The sequence below is a fragment of the Hippoglossus hippoglossus genome, chromosome 10, assembly GCF_009819705.1.
Source record: "Hippoglossus hippoglossus isolate fHipHip1 chromosome 10, fHipHip1.pri, whole genome shotgun sequence".
Lineage (NCBI taxonomy): Eukaryota > Metazoa > Chordata > Actinopteri > Pleuronectiformes > Pleuronectidae > Hippoglossus > Hippoglossus hippoglossus.
The window spans coordinates 8,662,051-8,684,569 of NC_047160.1; the positions used below are offsets into that span (position 1 = coordinate 8,662,051).

Here is a 22,519-nt window from a genome sequence, read left to right on the forward strand (position 1 = left end):
ACAGGAGCCCCCCCCCCCTCCAAAAAAAACCTGTTGCTCGATAACATCACCGGCTTCATGCTTCCCTGCATTTATGGCTTTGAGGGAGAGTTTGCAAATATCGATTGAACTGCCGCAGATCAAAAGAAAAACATATATGAGATTTAATTTGCCGTGCACTTTTCCTTCACTGGGAGATGATATATATATATAAAGAAGCTACCTTTTCATTTTTATTTAAAGATAGGAGAGATGTAACTTTATATCCTCCGAAGCATGGAAGGAAGCAGTAAATCCATAAGACATTCCACGTGTTGAGGTTAATATATTAAGAGTTTTATGTCTCTTCTACCAAATTGAAAGGTTAATCGTGTCACAGTTTTACAATATTATTTATTAGGCTTCATAAGAGTAGACTGGTGGTGGTTTTTTCCAACTGGCCTGCAGCGACGCTATTGATTTCTCGCTGTGCCAGCAGTTCTTAAAGAACGGCTGGTTGCATTATAATTTAGACATTACATCTCAATCAACTCTGATCATTTCATTGATTCAGAGAGGAATCAATTACGGATGCAGTGGAGCCCCCCAGCTGAGAGGACATCCTCAGGCCGGATCGACCACAACATATGGTACGATTTTAGAAAAACTTCTCATGTCGATCCAGGACTTTGGTTTTGGTGATTTCATGGGATTTGTTGACAATTATAAAAAACTACAGGTTGTCATTAGCTTTATTTTTTACTGCAAAACACACCAGTGGATTCAGCTCAGTGAACAATAATGACATGTCATTAAAGGGATTGTGATGACCAAAAGTATTGGTATAAAGTGTTTTGCATGCATCAATACACAGTTTTAAAGGTCTTTCTAAACCTATTATCTAATAAAAGGGATATTTTTTCGAAAACTTTGTTCACTCTGTTAATTTGTTTCATGAGCACGTTCGAGTTCTCGTAGGTCCATCGTCTTACATATACCAGTGAAAATGTGGGTGTTGTCTTTAAAGTTTGGTTGTGGCTTTATTGTGATACAATAAATATGTATGAAAAGCAGAAAAGCAGACAAGTCTAAAGACTAATAACAGCATCTTGGTTGTGAGTTTGTAATGGAAAATTCCACTGATCAATGTCTTACTACTGTTTTGACTGTTTTCTGTGCACTTAGCTGATGCAACCTCAAAGTTCCAACACCTGTTGATCTTTATTTGTGCAACTGTGTGCTGGGTTTGATTCCTCTTTCTGTAACAGTGATGCCAGACAGCAGACGGTCCTGTCTGCTTTCTGTTTTGTTTCCCATTTTATCACATTGTATAAAAACCTTCCTTTTTAACTTCTCATGGTTGCACTCTGAGCCATGTTGCTGGCTGTGTAACCCTCTGCAGAGCTAATAATTAAAACTCTAAGGCAACTCCGGTCTGAGAAACTCATTATTTCAAATCTCATGATAAATTTCCACGACAAGTTTCTTTAACTATAATTTCCAGGTGTTTTGAAAGAAGCTGGCAAAAAACAAATGAACAATCTTGTACGCTGAGAGAAAACCGACGGCACACACCTTTGTTTGGTTCAGACCTTTGGACTTTCAGTTTAGTCCAAACCAAATAAACAGGTGTGAAAGGTGCGTTGGACCTCGGACCAAAATTCCGTGTCGCCACAAAGGTGGAGTTTTGGACCAATATCAGGAAGGTGAGTCAGCATTACACAATAGAAGAATAAAAAGAAGCAGAAGCAGCTCACGGGACTGTTTGTAGGCTTCACCTTGAACAATGTAATGTCTAAATGAAGGAAGACGTTAATTTTTATGATATTAATAACATAATGATGGTACAGTGGCAATAATGTATACAAAGTGAACCGATTCATTTATGTTCTCCATCCAAACAGAAAGACTGTTCTTTATGCACTTACTGCAAAAAGTTAAGAAACACTAAAACTAACCAGATCAAATGCAAACAATGTAACAGAGATAAGAAGCTTGGTTTGGACAATGGAGTCTGCTTGTGTCGCACCACCCTGTTTCTAATGAATGAATTGGATGTGGAGGACGTCACGCCTATTCTGATGCTGGTAAGACTATAATTAGACAATTACAGTAGTTTACAGTAAATGCTTATGTCATGCTGATTGTAATCTCTAAATATTTCAAAACTTCAATTCACATGCAACGTCTTGTTTCGGGTGTGGGCAGTGAACATCTGCAATCAGATGCGGGAAGTTGACTTTGAAGCCTGGAATGCTTCTCTATCCCCCAGAGGCCTTACCTCTTATTTTTCCAGTGAGTCAGTTTTGACACACATTATTTATCACCAGTTGAAGATCTGTGGTTAAATATGTCTTTGATTTTCTGAAGGGTTTAAATTTTAATTTTATTGACTGTAGCCCACAGACTTCCTCAAGTCGTCAGCCTGGCACAGGACTATGCCAAGATCCAGACAAAGAAGCAGGAGGGTTAGCAGCCAGCTCCACCGTGCTCTGACCACAATAGGTGGCGCTAAAAGTTGTTCTGAGAGTAGTGCAGGGCTTGTGGGAGCTTCCTCCTCGCCTTCTCCTCAACATACTTTACCAGCAGCTCAGCAAGCTGTGAGTAATGTTAACCCAGTAGAATTATATTAACCCCTAACCCCTCTGTCCCCGTGTTCCTCGTATGGTGTGCTGCCTTCTTACCTAATCTAACTCCTAACCCTAATCCTTTACTCTCAAACATGTTAACAAAAAGTACAGCGTAAAAATTTAATACTTCAGTGAAGTACCTCGAAATTGTACAATTCCTGAATAAATATACTGAAAAGGATGATATTTTTCTACCAAACATGCTTCAAAGTCATCTACACCGCCGTCATTATCACCATTATCACTGTCGTCGGCATCTCCTACGTGTATGGCACCTCTTTTTCATCCTGAGATGATTATATTCTTTTTATTCGGTATTCTCACATGAGAATTTCTGGGAAATATCCACAGTTCAGTGCAAGTCTGAAAGCAGCAATCAAGTGTGCAGTGTGCGTTGCCAATTTCTTTTCACTGACAGAGAACAAAGACAAAACTTTTGCGTTTAACATCTAACCCAACTCGGCCATAACCAAGGCACGTCTTGTTTACGACCCACTCGTTGCTATGGAAATAAGAGATTACTTGGAAACTCCCAGGTGTGAGTGTGTGTAACTGAGTGTGAAGCAGAGATTCATATTCAGATTGCTCAGTCAGGTTCCTCTGGTAAAATGAAGGTTAAAAAGCCTAAACATCAGCAATTAATCATGTTTTTTAACTTACAGGTGATGTAGTAGTTCACGTTCTTCTTGAACTCCAGACCCATGTAGTTGGGGCTGAACTCCTGGAATTTGATGGTGAACTTGATGTCCTTCTCGGGCTTGTTGCAGTTGACCAGGACGTTGGGATCGAGGACTGTACTGCAGCTCTCTGCCTGCTCCCTCTTCACCAGGTACAGCTTGTAGAACTCATACTCTCTGCCCTGGTCCGCCTTGGGACAGATGATGTCCAGCTTGTCCCCGATGTCTGGGTAGATCACCAGACCCTTTCCAATCACAAACCTGGGGGATGAGAGAAAGGCGACAAATTGTTACTCACACGTTATAAAGTCTGGAAAAAGCAGCCACATAATTCAATAATAGTTTATGCCGTCTTAATACTTTGAGCTACAGGAGTTATGGGTTTAGATTTGTCTGGCTTGGGCTTTTAGCAGAGCGTAGTTAATTTGGCCCCACAAAATCTCTACATGCAACAGCTTGACATTGTTCAGTGTTACTCAACAGAGCGGCACACAAATCCTCTAAAAGTTCCCTTTCATACTTGGAGCCGAATCAAAGCATACCAAAAGTTTGCGAGGAGGGAAACAAGATGGCCAAACACAAAATGGCCGCCACAGGAGCGGCTACAGATAGGATTACGTCCAAAGAATGCAGCGGATTCTTTTTTCATATTTTTCGGAGGTCCATATAAGACCCCGCAGCTTGGACGCAATATCTGGGCTGCCTCTACTTCAGAGGTGCGCAGGGGTCAGTGGGGAGGTTAAGGCTTCCTGGTTCATCTTCCCTCTGCCATGATCATCCACCAGAGGATTAAGATAATCCATCTGGCCTTACTGTACCTCTCCACCTCGCTCTCTGCTGCCAACTCAATCAGATCAGCTCTTGTTCTCTTTTATTCACAAAAGGTGGGGGGGGGGGAACAGGAGGGGACCCAGTGTGCGTGTGTAAGTGTGTGTGAAGAGAGGGGGCGGCGGTGCACTGAGAGCTTGCAGTGTGTTTGGGCAGTGGTGTGTATGTTTATGCCAGCCCGCCATGTGTGTGTGTGTGTGTGTGTGTGTGTGTGTGTGTGTGTGTGTGTGTGTGTGTGTGTGTGTGTGTGTGTTTGCTACTCGGTCAGCAAAATAGGCTGAGGTTGCGGTCTGATGGGGGGGGGGGGCTGAGGGGTCGGGGTGGGGGGGGGGGCAGACGGGCTGAATCATTGTTCTGGACTTGTTGAGGCTTAAAATGTCAACATGGTTCAGCTCTGCTGTCCCAGTTAGCCAAGCATTAACCCAGACAGCCGGACTGACCACGGGTGTGCTTATGTACGTGTGTGTATTTGTGTGTGTGTGTGTGTGTGTATGTGTGTGTTGTGGTTGCAGACAGCGAGCACAGCAGCGGGGCTATCTGCTAGATCTGCCCATGCCAGCGGATTTAAGCAGGATTTAGAAGCGCGCAATGCATTTGTTGTTCTTTCTGATCCCTCACGTTTTAACAAGACATCAGGGGCAGGGTCTCTCTCTCTGTCCCTCTCTCTCTGCCTCCCCCGTCTCTTTCTCTTTCTCTCTGAGAGCAATCTCACCTTATCTACGGCCTCTCATTTCATCATCACACACATCATTTCACCACTAAATAACTCACTCCTCAGACTGCGGCTGGGGAAGGGAAGACCGTGATGCCCCCTGAGAGAGACTGATAGACGAGTGTGTGAGTGTGTGTGAGGGGGCTGCTTATGATCGCCATCCCTCCTGCTCTGATGTTAAACACTGGCAAACGGCCATCCATTGTGGGAATAAAATGATCATTTAAAAAGTCCCATTTTCTGAAGGAATACCCCCCCATGAAAATGAACATGATTGGATTAAGGCCTTTTCAACATTCATGGGCATTCCTCTCGGACAGGGGGCATCACCAAATAAATTACTTCATTCACTAAAGAGATAAATGCAAAATGAAATTTGCAAAACAGTCACAATCCTGTCCGCCGCCCTCCCGCCGCCATCCTCTGAATATGATGTCATGAAAGCATGTGCTCTCGTATGAAGCTTTGGAAGCGGGTGAAACGTTATTTCCCCAGCTATTGTCTGATGCTCGCGGGGATGAGCCGGGGGCCGGGGGGGGTAGGCTGCGCTAATTCAAGGGCCGATAAGAGCAAGAATGTGGGGTATCCTTTGTCCTACCTCTACCGACATTTTTGCCAGTTTTCAGCGACAACACTCGCCGTGGGCTCACATGTGTGTCTGTACAAGCTCAGCGTACCTACTTTTTGATCTGTATGTGTGTGTGTGTGTGTGTGTGGTGTGTGTGTGTGTGTGTGTGTCTATGAAGACATGGACACAATCAGCCTCTAATTGGATCTACAAGATGCATCAGTGAGGCATAAACAAGTTTCCATGGCAACATTCGGCTTTGTTGCTGACCACCCCCCCTCCTCCCTCTTCCCACCTTCTCACTATTCCTCCCTCTACCCCCCCAATCTCAGCCCCCTCTATTTCTAGCCCGAAATCTCATTCCCTCTTGCTTTATCCTTCCCTCTCATTCACCTCCTCAACATTTCCCTAATTCTGTTTTTTCCTCTTATCCCCCCCCCCCACCACCTCCCCTTCATCACCCTCCACCTCACTTCCCCCCCCCCCCACACACACACACACACACTCTACACACACAAAAACACCTTGAGAAAAACAAGTGTGGAAGACCAGACGTGCATCAAAATTAAACCTCTATTTGTTTCACACAACAAGTAGGTGTTTTCTATTTTCTGCTCCTTTGTCGGGAAATTGTCTGCAACTTTTTTCCCACTGAAATAATCCATTTCAAATTTGAACAAAGAGCCTCACAAACCCACTTCCCAGTTTTACATCCCATTTATTTGATTATCAAAGCGAGCCGCCACAGTTTAGATGAATAATTAAGATTCCCAAAATCTTAATATCTTAATATCCCTGAAGGATTTAATCACAATCCGGCCCCCTGTCATTGATTCAATTTTCCGAGCAGGCCTCCTATTTGGCGGTTAGATAGCTATCCTAAGTGAATTCTCTGCTTCTGTTTCCCAGCCTTTGTTAACTGTCTGCTATAATGAGGCTCTGGCTGCTGTGGAGGTCTGGAAGCGCCATCGCAGATGGGAAAGAAGCAACATAAAAGAAATAGGGCAGCAATTAGTGTTTAGCCCAGTTTAAAAGCCCTACACTTGGCAAGCTGCGGCCCAGCTCCAGTCCAGGATGCGAAACTAAACTGGTGGGCTGGGACTTTGTCTCCCGTTTGTCTCTCTGTTGGCTTAATCAGCACCACTCCGGTGCTACACACAGCCACGCAATGGAGAGGAGGAGACGAGTGACTGAAGATTATTGTACTTTTGAGGAGGTCGAAAAGGGAAAAGGGGGGAAAAGGGAGGTTGAATTGCATCTTTCATTCAAGTTGTCTGGAGACTTTTTAAAACCTGTTGATGAAAGAAGTTTGAGAGCACAGAGGAAGAGCCGAGCAGATACAAACGATGTTTCTGGGAAATGACCCCGAACACGAGGGACCCTTTATCCCCCTCATGTCAAACGAGGTGGATCTGCCCGGACCAAACAAAATAAAGAGAATCATTTTCAAAACAACCAAATGAGGTTGGTTTTTGTTTCATCTGGACCGCTCCACATCGCGCTCAATCCTGTAAAGAGCTTACACAAACAGACCTAACGCTGCAGCCCAGCGGAGTGGGAACAGAAAACAACGGAGTGGAGGAAAAGCGAGGCGAGAGGAGAGCCGCCCCCCCCTCCTCTTTCTTTTTACATTCCACTGGTGAATATGAGCACATGATCTCACATATGCTACACTCGCCCCCCCACCACCTCCCATACACACACACGGATGTGAGAGCACACAAAAGCACTGTGGGGTGCATCCTGGACCTTCCCAGCCCAACTTCCCAGCCGCCCCTATTCAAGCGCCGTGCCCTCACCGACTTTCATATAAAACGCCGCCTACACTAAGGCCCACTCAAAGCCCCTTACAGAGCCTCAAACCGGCCCTTCCCCCCAGTGCTCTCCACCCCCGTCCAGTCAACTCAGGCCTCTGCCCCGAGCACTGCACTGGCAGGCAGCCTCGACCGCTGAATAGATGGACCCGAGGCACAGGAACTGCCAGAGAAAGAGGCAAGAGGCGGCTCATATCAACAGAATGGTGTCAAATTGATTTGTTCTTCCTGAGTGGCAGCATGAACATTCCATACATATCAATTAAAATCAAGTATCCTCTACTGCGTATACTGGGAAATCCATCTTGACCAGGGAAACCACCCTGATCTAGGTACCACTAGTTTCTGTCTCTTTTCTGAAGCCAAACTGATCTTTCTCTATTTCTGTCTCTTGCCGTTAAAGCACATGACTGCGCCTTGCAAAAACCAACACACATTCACACACAATCATCACCACAATAGACTCTCTATTCCCCTCGCTATCAGCAAGATAATTATCACACCAGGAAAAGGGTTCCCTCACCGATTATGATTCCTCTCTTAGATTATCCTCAAAATCAGCGTGGCTGCTTCCCTCCTGTTATTACAGATGCCACTTTCCATACGGACGCCATATTCACAGCCATCTCAATCAATATTCTATAGGCTTACACTTCAGACAGATTTCATGGCCTCTCATGGAACATTACAGTAATTCTCCCACATGACGGGAGTTAAACTTAAGTCTGTAAAGAACACAAAGCTGTGTTATGCAGAGTATTGCCGCTGAGCTCTTGTGCAATTTATATATGTATAGCTGTGGGGATTTAAAGCTTCGCTTGCCTGAGGCGGTCTATGTTGTGTGTAATCACAGGCTACAAACACATCCGGCTCTCATTCAAGTCAATCAATATTAAATAATCGTCCGCAAGCAGTGACTGTTTCGGCCCTAAACTGCTTTCAGATCCATCAAGATAGAGACTGCACGCTCGCTCGGGCCTCACAATGGAAACATTCAAAAGGCGGCTTCTGAAATGGCTCCGTTCTTGATATGTGGTTAAGAACCACTGAATGCAGTTGACACAGTGTGATCATTTCATACCCGGGGGGAAAGAGAAGACATGTATCATCAAACTGTCAGTGTGTTTGTAATGCTCCAGAGAAATTTGCCACATCTATAATGCTGTCGATCAATGCGAAGCGTCAGCAGTATATCACCAGCAGATCTGGAACCGGTCTCCCTCTAGTGTTTGAAGCGTTGCAGCGGGAAGGTGACCTGGTCACACGTGTGCGCTCGTCGCCAGCGGCTCGGCCCCAGTGCTTGTATACAGAGGTGGCTTCTGTCAGGCAGGGGGCAGATGTTCTTAGGAAGTCCTGACTATAAACTCACATGCATAAACACACGCCCCAGAGTGTACACACACCGATTTCCTCACAGTAAACAAGTTGCCTCAATGCCCGTGCAGGCCACACACACACAAACACGGGAAGAGGCACACGCACAAACACAGGGATCCTGAAATTAAGCAAAACAAGGCCCATCTGGCTCCAGAACTGTTTAGCAAAGCAGAAAGGATTTGACCCTTATTATAGAAAAGCAGGACGAACTCGCCAACGGGTTAGTGGTATTGGATAAACTATAAACTCACTCCAAGTTTCATTTAAACTCCAGTAGACCAGACTTGGCAACGTCGACTTGCTGAAAAGCAGAAAAGCTCGGTATTTTCCCCCTCCGGGCTGTCCCCATTAGAGCGACATAAATGAAGATGTCAGAGGCAAAAAAGACAGACAGAATATCCTGAATTCCACCCTGCAGAGAACTGCTTTTGTACGTGTGAACACAGACACCCTCTCTCTCTCACACACAGACAAACACACACTAGCTTCAGTTAGCTCAGTCAACAGGCTGGCATGCACAGCAAATGAGATTCAGTGTGACTCATAGCACAGGGCGAGTTTCAACACACACACACACACACACACACGAGCCCGGCTGACACACACCTCTCATGTTCACCAAACAGGCTCAGTATGCTTGCCCTCGATCACTGTCACATGAGGGGTTAGCATCGCACCATCGGCGGCCATAATGAGCTAACAAGATGACACCCAGATGGCCCTGCCACAAGGAGGACAGAAGTGGACGTTGTTGCTCGACGAACAAGCTGAGGGGGACTGTCGAGCGAGAGGAGTGTCAGAAGTCATTAGGGAGGAGAAAGAGCATAATCTGTTTCTTCTTATGGCCTCTGTGGTTTCCGTCAATGCAGAGCCCATCCCTCTCTAAGAGCAGGGGAGTTAAGCGAGCGCGGGTGTATGCGGTCGTGATTGAACGTCATCCACGGTATCACTGACAGCGGGAGAAGGCCCAGACTGTTGCTCTCTGCGTCTCCACTTATTCATCCTGGAGCCCAGGGACTGAGCTCTTCCAGCTGGCGGGTAAAAGAGGAGAAGAAGAGGAGAGGAGAGGAGAGGAGAGGAGATCTGGATAAGACAGGAGAGCTTGGGTCCGTTTCAGCTCGAGTTTAGCCTCATTCTGGTGTTGATCTGTGACCCAAACACACACAAGCCTCCTTCCTCCTTGCCTAATTCCTACCCTGGCCATGACACAACACACACACACACATGCACAAACACTCACACACAGCCAGCTGCCTCCCATCACCGAGGAGCAGCCACAGATGGGCTCTGCATGCTCCGTAAAGATCTCTCCACAGGCCCAGTCTACATTCGCTGCCAAACCCGCCTGGCCCGAGCCCACTGTATGTGTGAGCGAGTTTGTGCGACTGTGTGTGCAGATATACGTGTGCCACGTACATGCCATACATGCTGAGGGTGTGTGTTAGTGGGCCAGACACCCAGAGCTGGTGTGTGGTGTGTGTGTGTGTGGTGTGTGTGTGTGTGTGTGGTGTGTGTGTGTGTGTGTGTGTGTGTGTGTGTGTGTGCGTTGGTCGGGAAGCTGGACAGTCCTTGAGAGAGGAATCCCCCCCGGGACTTGGAGCTGCAGAGGCGAGAGTCCAGATCTGGACCAGGATGCAAGGTTGTAATCAGTGCCGAGCAGAGCAGGAGGCGAGCGAACGCAGGAGAAACCTCCCAGATGAACAATAGCGTGTCTCACACTCACCCGATTGTGTTTCACTCCCACTTGGGGGAGCGAAGACGAAACTAGAGAGAAAAAGAATCATAACCATTATCAAACCCACGCAGCTTGCCCGTGTTGTTAACCAGCGGCCATTTGCTGCTGTCTATCTCCAACCGTATTGATAAGCCCTCAGAAAGCATTCCACAGACAAAACACGGCCCATTAACGTCGCTACTCAATAAGCACATCACACTGTGCGAATAAACACGCACAAGCATGCACGCTTACAACACACACTCGCACAACTCCATGTTGTAGACAATTGAGTCGGGCTTAGATAGAGCCAGTCATGGTTAAATTCAATTTTTAACAATTGGCCTCCTATCTCCGTGTGGTTCAAATTTAGTCGGGGGATCCCAGTTTTACGCTGAATAATGAAGCAAAGGGAAAAGCTTATTGAGGAGGAGGGACAGGCTACGGCTTGTGGCTTAAGTTTGCTTAATTTTTCTAACTGGTGCTCAACGACTCAAACCTTCTATTTGGCCCCGCATGACAGTAATTTGGTGCTGACACATCTGGGGATCAAATCAGCGAAGACGTCTCCCAAACAAACCTGACACCCATTACTAATGAGGCCGGTTTTGATGGAATGATTTGACTTGGTGGGGAAATATGTTTATTTGCGTTCTTTCCCAAGTTCTCAAAAATTTATATCGCTGTCATATCTGTGAGGCTCCAAAAAATTGGAGCTAGAGCCAGCAGCTTGTTAGCTGAACATAAACACTGGAAACAAGGGTAAACAGGCTCCACCGGTGGGTAACAGAATACGCCTGCGAGCGCTGCCTGCAACACCACAACGTGGAATTTCGAGCACGTTGAACAAATGAGGTATAGCTTATTAATTAGTAGATTTAGAGGTGCTAGAGCTAGCTGCTTCACGTGTTTCCAGTTTTTGAGCTAAGCTAACTGTGGCTTTAGTGTGCAGACATGAGACTTATGGCAATCTTCTCATCCAGCACTTGGCAAGAAAGCTGATACAGACATTTCCTTGAAGGGATATTTATTCTTTGCCTGCCCCCTGCCTTCCAAGAGAGCAGAAAAAGATTTGGTTTTCTTCTCTTCTCAGAATATAGAAATAACCTGCTGAATTTTATGGCCACACTTTTTACGATCAAAGGGGGCCTGAATCGATATTTTATGAGTCTGTGTGTTGTTAACAGGTGTTAATGTGACACAGCTACAGAAAGTCTGGAGCACTGGAGAGAAACCAAAAGGCTTCCTTGGAGAACAAAGGGAAGACAACGGCGCACAGAAAAGCAAATCAATCAATCTCAGTCAGAATACGTCTGGCTTTGACAGCGCAGCTCTGAATCCAGAAGTAAAAAAGATAGCATGCAGCAAAGTTCAAAATACTTCCATTGTTCATATGTCAGTGTGAGAGACATTTGCAAGGGAGAGGGAGGGAAAATACAAACACAATATTTATCTTGCGTCGCCTTCCCTCCTGACTCACTATTTTTTAATGTATTCCTGTTATTGTGAGGAGCGCCATATAGGAGATGGATGGGTAGACGAGTCCGGTAGGTGATATGTGTCTGCTACAGGCCCAGCGCAGTCGCTCACACATCCCCCCCCCCCTGTCTCCAGTCTAAAGCGACGGCAATAATTCAGTCACCAACAAACAGCGCAGGGCTTTTTTTTTGTGGCATTTCAATTGTCGGTGGTTGGTGGTTTTTCTTCTGCATTGTTCTTGAAACTGCTTCCCTGGGAAACTGGGAAAGTCAAACAGCTGACGAGATGTCACCCCATGAACTCTCTCCTCGGTTTCACACACTCACAAACAGCCACGTTGGCGATCTGACACACACTCTCCCTCTCAACCATTCTTTTTTTTGTCTCTCCACACACACACAATCTCTCATCAATTGCTCGTCAAGCTCAACGGCACACACAGCGCTGTCCAAACAAGTGGGCTGCCGCTGCCGCTGCCGCTGCTGCTCCTCCAGTCCCACAAGCATCGACTGTTGCCTTTCAAGACCGGTGACTCTTGATCATATCATGTCAGACATGTGAGTCTTTATGGCGGCTGCAGGCCCTTTCTCTCTTTCGCTCACAAGTCACGGTGAGAGCTCCCAGTAAATCTAAGGGATTTCCGTCAAGTGCGAACACATTCCTCTTAAATTAGTTATTCATTTGGCCTACAGCGGCCGGGGCTTGAGAGAACGTGTGTGGTGCAATAAAACGTAGCTTTAAACAGTCATTTCCCCCGTAGCTCACTGGGCATGCCCGTACCTGGGCCTCACATATGCCTGTTGTGACTGGTCATGCAGTGCTATATGGGGAGCATGTATGACCTGAGGAATTATCCTGTGCTCGAGCAGGGACATATGCATGAGCGCACAAACACACTCACACAGACACACAAATTCTTGCATGTGCATGTACATTATATATACACACACACATTCTTCACAAGCCAACAGTAGCGAAACAAGAGAAGATAGGCCTCTCTGTGTGCGACTGACAGAGTGAATTACACGGTGAGCTAAAACACTAGTTTCCTGTCTCGCACAACAGCACTGGATGGCTTTCAGATGGATTTCGCTGAATCCTGTACAAACACAGAGTCAATATCAGGGTAATGGCCAATCGCCGAGGAAGAACAATTCACAAGTAATTTGCGGAGAAAATGTGTTTGGGGCACTTTGCACCACAGTCTGTCGCCCAGCCACAACACAGGCATGCTGCCAACAGGCTTCTTATTTTTGTGAGGCTCGAGGACAGCAATGCATGCTGAATATTCCTCTTAAATATGTGCCGGGGCTCGATATTCCTCATCACACACAGGGGGAAAAAAAGGAATTCCGCTGATGAAAAGCTGATAATTCTGTCTCTAACGATTCAGGGAGCCATGAAATCAATGACAAATTTGTGTTATGAGCAAACGTACAAGACATTTTAATCCTTCAGCACTTTGCCTCTGATATTTATGTCTGTCGCCAGCACTTTCATTATCATAAAGCGTCTTTAATATTTCTCAGCTGTGTGAGAGGAGCGCCACACTACAGATGATTGAGTGCACTAGATTTAGTGGCTCTCTCTTCGTCTCTCCTTCTCCAGCTGTGTCCACGTACTTCAGGAGCGACACACACGACAAAGTCGACCGGGAGAGAGGGGGACACAGACAGAAGAGGAAGAAGAGAGGGAGCAAGGGGGAGGAAGCACTGCGCAAGCACTGAGGACATGGTGCCAACCAGAGAGGCCCACCGTGCCTCGGTCCCATCTCTCCAGCTGAGGGCTTTGATTCGCCTGATTGTCTCCAATATTGAGACACACAATAAACACAACACTTGGCGTCCATTTGCAATTCTAATCAGGCCCTCTCGACTGGCCTGGACAACCCAGCTACAGCCCTCTGGGATATCACTCATCTGACTGCAAAATAATGACACAATCATCGCCATGGCTACGCTCCTACTGCAGCGCCCATGAGCGGCAGCACATAGAGGATATTAATACACAGGAGTCCTGGGAGGACTAAATGAATTAGCCAGGAGATTAGTTAGATACCAGGTTAATGAATGTGCCATGCAGGCAACTTCTGCCGCCTAGCATTTGGGGAAGGTTCACTCACACACACACACACACACACACACACACACACACACACACACACACACACACACACACACACACACACACACACACACACACACACACACACACAGAAATCCTTAGTGGCAAACAGGCGAGCCAGCAGCAGGTCCACACCTGCTTCTGCAGGGCATGCTGCAACAGGATTTCAATAAACTATCTTCTTTCAACATGAAATCGGGGCTACGTAAACTCAGGTCGATTATCTCACGATAAGACAGCGAGTTGCAGACTTCAGCACTATCTGATTTAGACATGCTGTAAAGTCACGATAAACCAGCACGCAGGCTGTGACTGTTATCCACCATAAAAGTCTGTGTTTATCTCCAACTATGTGAAATGTTTTTTTCTGGATGTTAAGGATGTAAATCAATGCAGTTTAAGAAGTTTAAGATATGCAAAAAAAAAAGATATAGAGGGTTTTATCTTTTACAAACTGTCCCAAAATCATGCATCTGTGAGTTTTAAAAGCCCATCTGTTGGCTTATCACGCTGCTGCTTTCATAGACGTGTCAACATGATGGTAATAGATGCTTGCAGATAAATGAGAGCAAAGTGACATTCAATCATCCACGTTTTTAGTAGCCTTGATGTATTTGCTTTAACAGTCACCCGGACGATGAGAAGCAGCAATTTATTTCAGAAAATAACAGGCGTGTCTTATGAAACCGCCCATTTGACTTGCAAATCATTCAAACGGTTCATAACGCCGACCGTGCCTTTCTGCCCTTGTTTTCCAGCAAGTCCGCGAGCATGCCTGCACATATATACGTCCAAGAATGTGTGTGTGTGTGTGTGTGTGTATGTGTGTGTGTGTGACTCAAAGCTTGCAACAGGCGAGTGAATGACAGCCTGTCAGTGAAAGAAATGTCATTATCTGCCTGATGTCTGTGAGCGAGCTGTGACCGGGGGGGCAGGGTCACATCACTAGCGGGGAGTTGACACTCTGCGGACAGGAAACATTACTTTCTGATTTCCCTCCAGAGGGGAAACACTCTTGTCACAATCTGCAATGCTTCTGTTTGACCTCATTTAGAGGTCACTCCAACATATGCAGCACAATTATACAAATGTGTGTGAGTAACGTGAGAGATACTTATCTCATAACCTTTTTTTAACTGGAGCTATTTTCTCTAAAACAACATGGTGGGGATTTTTCCGTCTTTGTTCATAGGGCCTTGAAGAGACGAGTGCTGGTAAAACTCTCCCCTCCCTGTCCTTAGCCTTTGACTTTTTCTGTGTAGCAACAATACAGGGGTTTTAGTTCGGTGTCCTGCAGTCGATCTGCGAGGGAGCTGATAAGAGGAGCTGATGGATAGGTTTAATCAGCCGAGCCCAGGGATCAAGACCAAAGGACAGATCAATCAAACGCACTGTGGTTTATGAAAGAAACAGCTTTTCTGTGTCACCGGGGTCTCTGCTGACTCTTTTCTTTTCGGATAGAAGAAGCAAATAGCGCAGTAAGCTAAATATAAAAAGTAAAGGAAGGTAACTTGTGTTGAAAACTAACGTGACTAAAAATAATAAGCCAAATATAGAGAGGGGAAAATGTTCCGCAGTGAAAAGGGCACATCTGTAATCAGTAGACGGAGGTTGAACTCCTGCTGCAACTCTCTGACAAAGCACGGAGCTAAAGTTCCCCCTGTTCTCTAACATCTTAAATACCTTCTGACATAAACTGAAACAAAACTCCGGCTAAATCCCCTTATGAAACATAAAAGTTGAAACCGAAACAAACCCCCCAGTGAAAGGGGAAAAAAGGGAGCACAACAGAAAACAATTTACACCAAACACACAATAGATCTCCATAGAAGAGAGCACACGAGACGCTGTTCTATCTGGGACACGGTGTTTTCTTCTTACACAGCTGAGCCTTAAAAGCAGCTTCTTATCAGAGAATGTGAGTGACACGTCTATTCTCTGCTTACGATCTCAGCCCGTGATTGTAAAAGACAGCTACACATGTCCCATCCAATCCAAGACAAATTAGTTGCTCTTTCTCTTCCCCCCCCTGCCTGCCGTCGGATGGTAGATCTTATCCAGGCGGACATGCTTAAGTTGTCAGTGGGTTTCTAAAACCCATATTGAACAGCATATTGACTGATGCAATCTCAGAGACACACATCATTAGGCTCATTAACAGTGAATGTAAAAAGGGGAGGACGGCCTAACTGGTGCAGCGGGAGTCTGTGTCTCCGCTGATAATACTCGCCTTTAACAAGCAGAGCGCCGGCGAAGACACAGGCTGTCGGTATAAAAATGAAATGTGTGTGTGTGTGCGTCTGTGTGATGCGTGTGCTAATAAATAGCTTGTTTGACATGATGCTATTCTCATTCACACAGTTTGCTCTGTGATAACCGGGTGGATTGTGGCCTCGTAAAGACGCTCCATGTGTTGTTTTAGGAAGCCATTACAAACTGGGCCGTCTCCATTACAAGGGCTATCTGATCATTATTACCGCCATCTGTAACGCACACTCAAACCTTAATCTGCACAAGCCAACCACAGCTGACTCCTGAGCTAGTGAACACACACACACACACACACACACACATATATATACATCGACACACTACCTTCCGCTGTAGTGATATATGTGTGCATGTGTGTATATCCAAACATGACACAGCAGCTGCTCCTTCGTCACATTGCGGCTTTCAGGTCAACACGTTTTAGTCCGGCCTACTTAGGCAACGCAGCGTGCAGCAGCTCCAGCAGTCCTGCTGAAGCCACAGGCTCGCTACGCTCTGCGCGGGGCCCGAACCCCAACATCCGTGCAATGCAATCGCAATCTCCCAGCCAGAGCTGCCCGCACCCTTCAAAGGCTCATCACAGGACGCACATCTAATGCAGAGAGAAGGCCGGTTAAAGCCTCAGCCAGGCACAGTGCTTTGAAGAGAGGGCTCTAGCCAATCCGATAGGAGCCAAATCATTTCCCTTGCCTCCGCCATTCCATTGTGTGCGAGGTGCACCAGGCGGCTCTATTTGGTGGCCGCATGTGGGGAGCGCCTTCAAGGATCACGCCACTCCATTCCAGAGCAGGGCCACTGCAGGAAATGAGAATCCGGCGGATGAACAGGGGGCTTCTCGACAATAAATATATTCATGCATTCATGTATATTTCAAACCCGAATTTGACTCAGCCAGCATAATGCACATGCAAGGTTCTGACTGTGAGTTTCCTGTCGTGCACAAGGTGCCACAATCAGAGGTGTATAAATAAATCAGAAAATGCAGCAAACAGAGCCCCTAAAAGCGGCAACACGGGCCCGGGCCCGGTTGCACACAGAAAGGACTCACAGAGGTTTGTCTCCAAAGAGAAGCTTTCATCTCGGAGACGGAACAGGAGGAGAGAGGAGTGATGGGGTGGAGGTTCGGCCTGTCATGTTTCACAGTAGGGGAGTTGAGAGACAGATGAGGAGAATAGCAAAAAATCGTCAAAGTTTGCAATGCAGTGGGAAAATGGGAGATGAGACGGCAGAGCGCGGGCTGGTGCGGCACATTAAGATTATAGCGAGTTAAAAATCACAGTGTGAAGTATAATATTACGGGGCTTTTAGAGGGAAAACTACCACGGTTACTCATTACATCGAGTCGACGGAAAGCCTTCAGTCTTATTCTCTGCATAGTTCATAAAGTGAGCGGAGAGGTTTAGGATATTGTGTTTGCTTTAGCAGACTCTCGCTCTCTACTTCCAATATCGCTGAGATGAGAGGCTTCCAGTGCCCGAGCACATCATGGGGGAGAATAAACACACACATCTAATGGGGAACATGTGTGTGGGAGATGAAACGGCCTCCCTCATATGAATAGGATGAAATATAGACCTGTGCCCCGCCGTGCTCCAATCACGGCCGCGAGGAGTCTACGTGGAGGGGGGGTGTGGGGGACAGCAGACCCCAACAGGCTCTCTCACTCAACACACACAAGCTGCCAATATGGCCATTCTGCAGAGGATTCATGTGGAGGCCAGAGTCTGACAGTGACATCTCATTCACTCATGAATTCTTTTTCTTCCCAACATGCATGGACACACACACACATACAGCCACAGGCCATGGGAGGAGGAGGAGGAGGAGCGGTGCTGGGGCATAAAAAAGCCTTTCCCTGCCGTGGTCTCTGTGGGGTTTAGCATGGCATTATGGGAAGATTAGACTTTAGAGGAGCTCTACTATCTGATGTCATTGTTGGTTTTACGTTGTCTGGATGGCTTGTGGAACTCGGACCTGATGGCAGGCACATTTCACCCCGGACAAATGCTTGGGGTTGCAGTCGTGATTGATTGCAGGTTCCCCCATTGTATCTGTCTGGTAGGGCTCTATTGGAAGAAGAATTAGTCGCACAAAAACTCATGGAAAACGCTCCACATCTGACTCCATCAATCAAGTCGGCAATCAAAATAATTCAATTAAGAGACTTAAATCCCGCTGGCTTACGAGTCCTGCTTCAATGGCCCAGAGAAACTAGATTTACTGACAACCCATACATGATAGCATTAACTCCACTTTAAGGCTCAAATCTTTTTCCATGACTTACATTTTCTAAAATTGGGGGAAATGCAGAGGAAATAGCTGAGTTATAGTGTTACTTAGGGAAAGGACAACTCGGAAAATATCAAATAAAAAGAGTAACTTTAAATACATAATGAAACTGCAGACAGGCTGTCCAGACAAAATAAACTCATTTGTAATTTGTTTTCAGGGAGAGTTATTTGCAAGAGCGCAGGAAACTTTAGAAGTGTTTTTTTTATAGATCTAGTAAATGGCCGTACATCAGAGATGCAGGATTGTGGGGAGAGTGGGAGAGGGAGGTTTGCTGAATATGTGTGTAATTGTCTTTTTCCCCCCGTTTCCGAGGTGTGAAAGGGAATGCAGGGTTGCACTGGGGTGTCCCAGGGAGAGGCGATTGAAGCGTCAGTCACAGCTGCCACACAGAGCCCCGGCGCGCGGCAAATCCCAGGCCCAGCCCTCGCGGACGGAGGGGCCGGGGACGGGCCTGGGAGCTGCGGGAGTCCCACAGGCCTTTTCTTCCAGCTCCTCTCACCAGCACAAGGGGGACTGGGGTCATGCTGGGAGTTTGCTTAGAAAAGGCTCAGCCAAGACTTGGCAGAATGGGTTAACGGAGGCATGCATACACACTCACACACACACATACACAAACTAGAAGGCTTTTGGTGCTGTCTCTCTTGCCTGTGGGCATGGTGGGAAAAAAATGAAGTCGGGGGGGAATAAAGATAAAGATAAATCAAACCTCCAGAAACATCTGAGAATTTGGGACACACACTCCGAGAGACGGAGCAAGAGAGGGACTGCTCAAGTTAGATTACCGGAGAAATTAGTGGTTTTTCGCTCGATGCCTGGGGAGCCTAATAGTGGTAAAGTCCTGAGGATTATACACTGTGCCATTTCCATGCTCCCCCTAATAGTCTCCATGTCCTGCCTCTGTATGCCATAGATGGATTATGATGCTTTATAATTAACATGGGGGAGGGGGGCTGGTACAGTCCGCCCGTCTGCCACGGTGACACACTTACAGGGGGTGTCCCTTGGGAAAGGGAGGCTTCCATACCACACTATTCATTACTTTATCATTCTATCATTCTATTATCCTACCACTCCATTCAATTACACTGTCACTCCATTAGTGTACTCATAAGAGTGAACAAAGAGCTCCATGATTATGATCATTAATGATATGTTCCAGGCTGGTTGGGTATGGTCATGCTTCATCCACTCTCTACCTGTAAAATATTATCTTTTACAAAGTCAATCTCTCTTTTCTTCTTTTTATAGGAGTCATAATTATATTATATTATATATATTATATTATATATATATTATATTATATTATATTATATTTTAATATATATTTTTATTATATCGTATTATATATATTATATTATTGTTGAGTGTTGTCAAATAATTTATTGGCCAGAAAAAAATACTTGTGAGTCAGAGATAAAAGTTTGACTATTATAATTTCTTAACTCATCTTAAATCTGACTTCCTACCATTTTTTTTTTGTATTAAATAATTTATTTAGAATCAAAATTACTGTCTAATGTAAAATATATTTCTCAATTTTGTAGCTGTGCTTTTCAACCAGAAAATTGGTACATTCATTATGAAGCTGGTAGTGCAGATAACAAATATATATTAAAACACTTAATATTATATTTATTATATATCATTTAATATTATAATAATTGTTTAAGTTATATTTAATCCAAATGTAATTCTTTCTTGTAATTTTGTAGATGCAGATGAAAGTTGTGGAAAAAGTATTTCAAGTTGCCAGTAAACCTTGTCAGCAAACCTTGAGTTAACATGTTTTTAGTCTAGAATATGTTTTGTAGTTATTTACATGCAGATGAAAGCTCCTGAAATGCTGTAAATCTACTGATAAAGTTAGTAAGTGGACCTTGAGTAAGATTTTTATCTCTTTTTTTCAGCGCAAAAAAGCGAGAAAAAGTTATCGACATTTACATCATAGTTTATATAGCAAACTCAGTTTCTCAGTAAAACCACAACTGCCCTGCCCTATTCATTTTGTTGTCATTATTTGTTGGGATCCGTCATCCCCTTCTCCTAAGTCCTGGCACGCTAAATTCAAACTTTCCCACAAAAGTCTTTGGAGTGCCACAAACTCGGGAAAACAGATCCCTCGCTGCCTGTGTACCGGTGACAACTCATGACGTCTTAAAGAAAACTCGTAGTGCAGCTGGCTGTTAAGGCTGCCTGCCCGCTGTTTGAGCCGGCGACTGATGAGGTCTGCCTCCACGGCACAGAGGGGTTCTCTGAGAAAGAGTTAAGTCTATGAGGTCAGTCCGGAGGAGGAGGTTACGAGTTCCCGAGTCGTAGCCGCAGGGGTAATAGTTTTAGAGATGGCTGTCACACAGATCCGTTCCACGTCCAAACCGCCACTGATCTACACCAACCCAAGTCTGCTTGCTTTTCAAATGCTCAACTTCTCTCTCCCCTGTCCCCCTTTCTTCTTTCTCCCTCTCTTTTCCCCATCGCACTGACACATGGAAGTAATCTGGGAGCTCTATGCTGGACTGAAAGGATGTGCGGTTGAGCCCAGGGCTGCGTTTCAACGCTCTACATTAGCTTCCTTTCCTCTCCTGTTTAATCCCCTTATTTTCCAACTGCTCTTATGTAAAAAGAACTAAGATGGCAAACAAAAGGCAGACTCTGCCCATTCAACTTTTTCCCCACTTCCTGTAACTCTGCGTCCCTACGTTTTCTCTCGATTCGAGTTGAGGCGGCGTGTAGAAATCTTTAAGGGGACGCTTTCCGGCACCAGCGCCTTGTGCCTCTGCTTGGCAGAGCTGGGGCTGATGGGAACTTCCTGGCCGCTGCCAGCCAGGCCTCCGTCTAATGAAGGCCGGCCGCTAACTGCCTGTGAGGCAGCCACTGTTTCAGCCTCTCCACACTCGTCCACCGCTCGGCCCTCAACACTTTCACAGGGGCACACTGGCACGCTCCTAACACTTCCTTAATGCTCCACTGTGGCTGAACAAAGAACAATAGCACACCGACATGCACTCTCAAGCACTCATTCACTCCCATAATCCTATACTTGTCCCTTTCATATGAGCCTTAATGTCCTTTAATTGCAGCATGGACACAGAAACTCTGCACAAACAAACAATACTCACATTGATTGGCAGTTTTTTTTATAAAATAAATGGACTTGCAATTATTAGATCATGCGGATACAGACCAAATATAAAATACTTGTGATCATATTAATACATTTCCGTCTGAAATTATTTTGTTTTCTGTAAGAATAAAAAATACGTTGAGTAATGCAAAGTTTCGACAATTTGTCATACTTTTTATGAGTCACCACAGACAACCTAATCCTTTGTCTGTCCCGCCTATGTGTGCGTCTTGTTGTTCCAAACTCTGGTTGTCAAGACACTGTAAATTGTCTATTTGTGATTATTTTTAATAATTGAATAATTTATCTTTTTCTCTTTTGGTGGGTTTCTTAGGTAGATGTTTTGTTTCTTGGAGATAAAAACATTGAAATTCCTCAACCTCCAAAACACAAAGATGTGAATTTAAAATTGTCCAAAAACAGAGAAGTAAGAAATCCTCACATAAAAGAGGTTGGAAACTAAATTTTGGTTTGATAAATTAGAAGGGGAAAATCCATTATATGTGTAGCTAATATGAAGCTTTACTATATGTGTCATGAGACAATATAATAAATGTTTTAAATTCCTGGATAAGCCAAAAAAAGCTCAGACATTCCTGTCTGATTAGTGTAACAGTTTCTCAGCTGGTTTTAGAAATTACAGAACATCACATTATCCACTGATACTGTGACGAAATTCAATAAACTGTAAAAGGAGGTTTCGTCAACATGTGGTGGATTCATAAAGCTGCTGTTGATTGTTTTTCGGTCAACTAACTAATAAAGTCTAATCTTTTCAAAACTCCCATCTGGTTCACTGCATTCTGCTGTGAACGTGGTGAAACAGTGTCTCGAATGTGTAGTTGAAATTGAAAGAAAACCAAACTATGGGACCAGTTTGGACGTCAGGCAGTGCCCCATGAACACCAGAAAAAAAAGCTAAAAATTAGTTGCAAGCCGGGGGAACGGGGCTCG

General features: G+C 45.3%; 1 protein-coding gene across 1 annotated transcript in view; it reads right to left on the reverse strand.

Moving 5' to 3' along the window:
• efnb1 (ephrin-B1) overlaps window positions 1-22,519 on the reverse strand; it is a 55,316-nt gene that overhangs the window by 27,519 nt on the left and 5,278 nt on the right. The window contains exon 2 of the mRNA XM_034597202.1: window positions 3,249-3,526. Coding sequence (XP_034453093.1) covers window positions 3,249-3,526 — 278 coding nt within the window. The remainder of the gene's footprint in view (window positions 1-3,248; window positions 3,527-22,519) is intronic.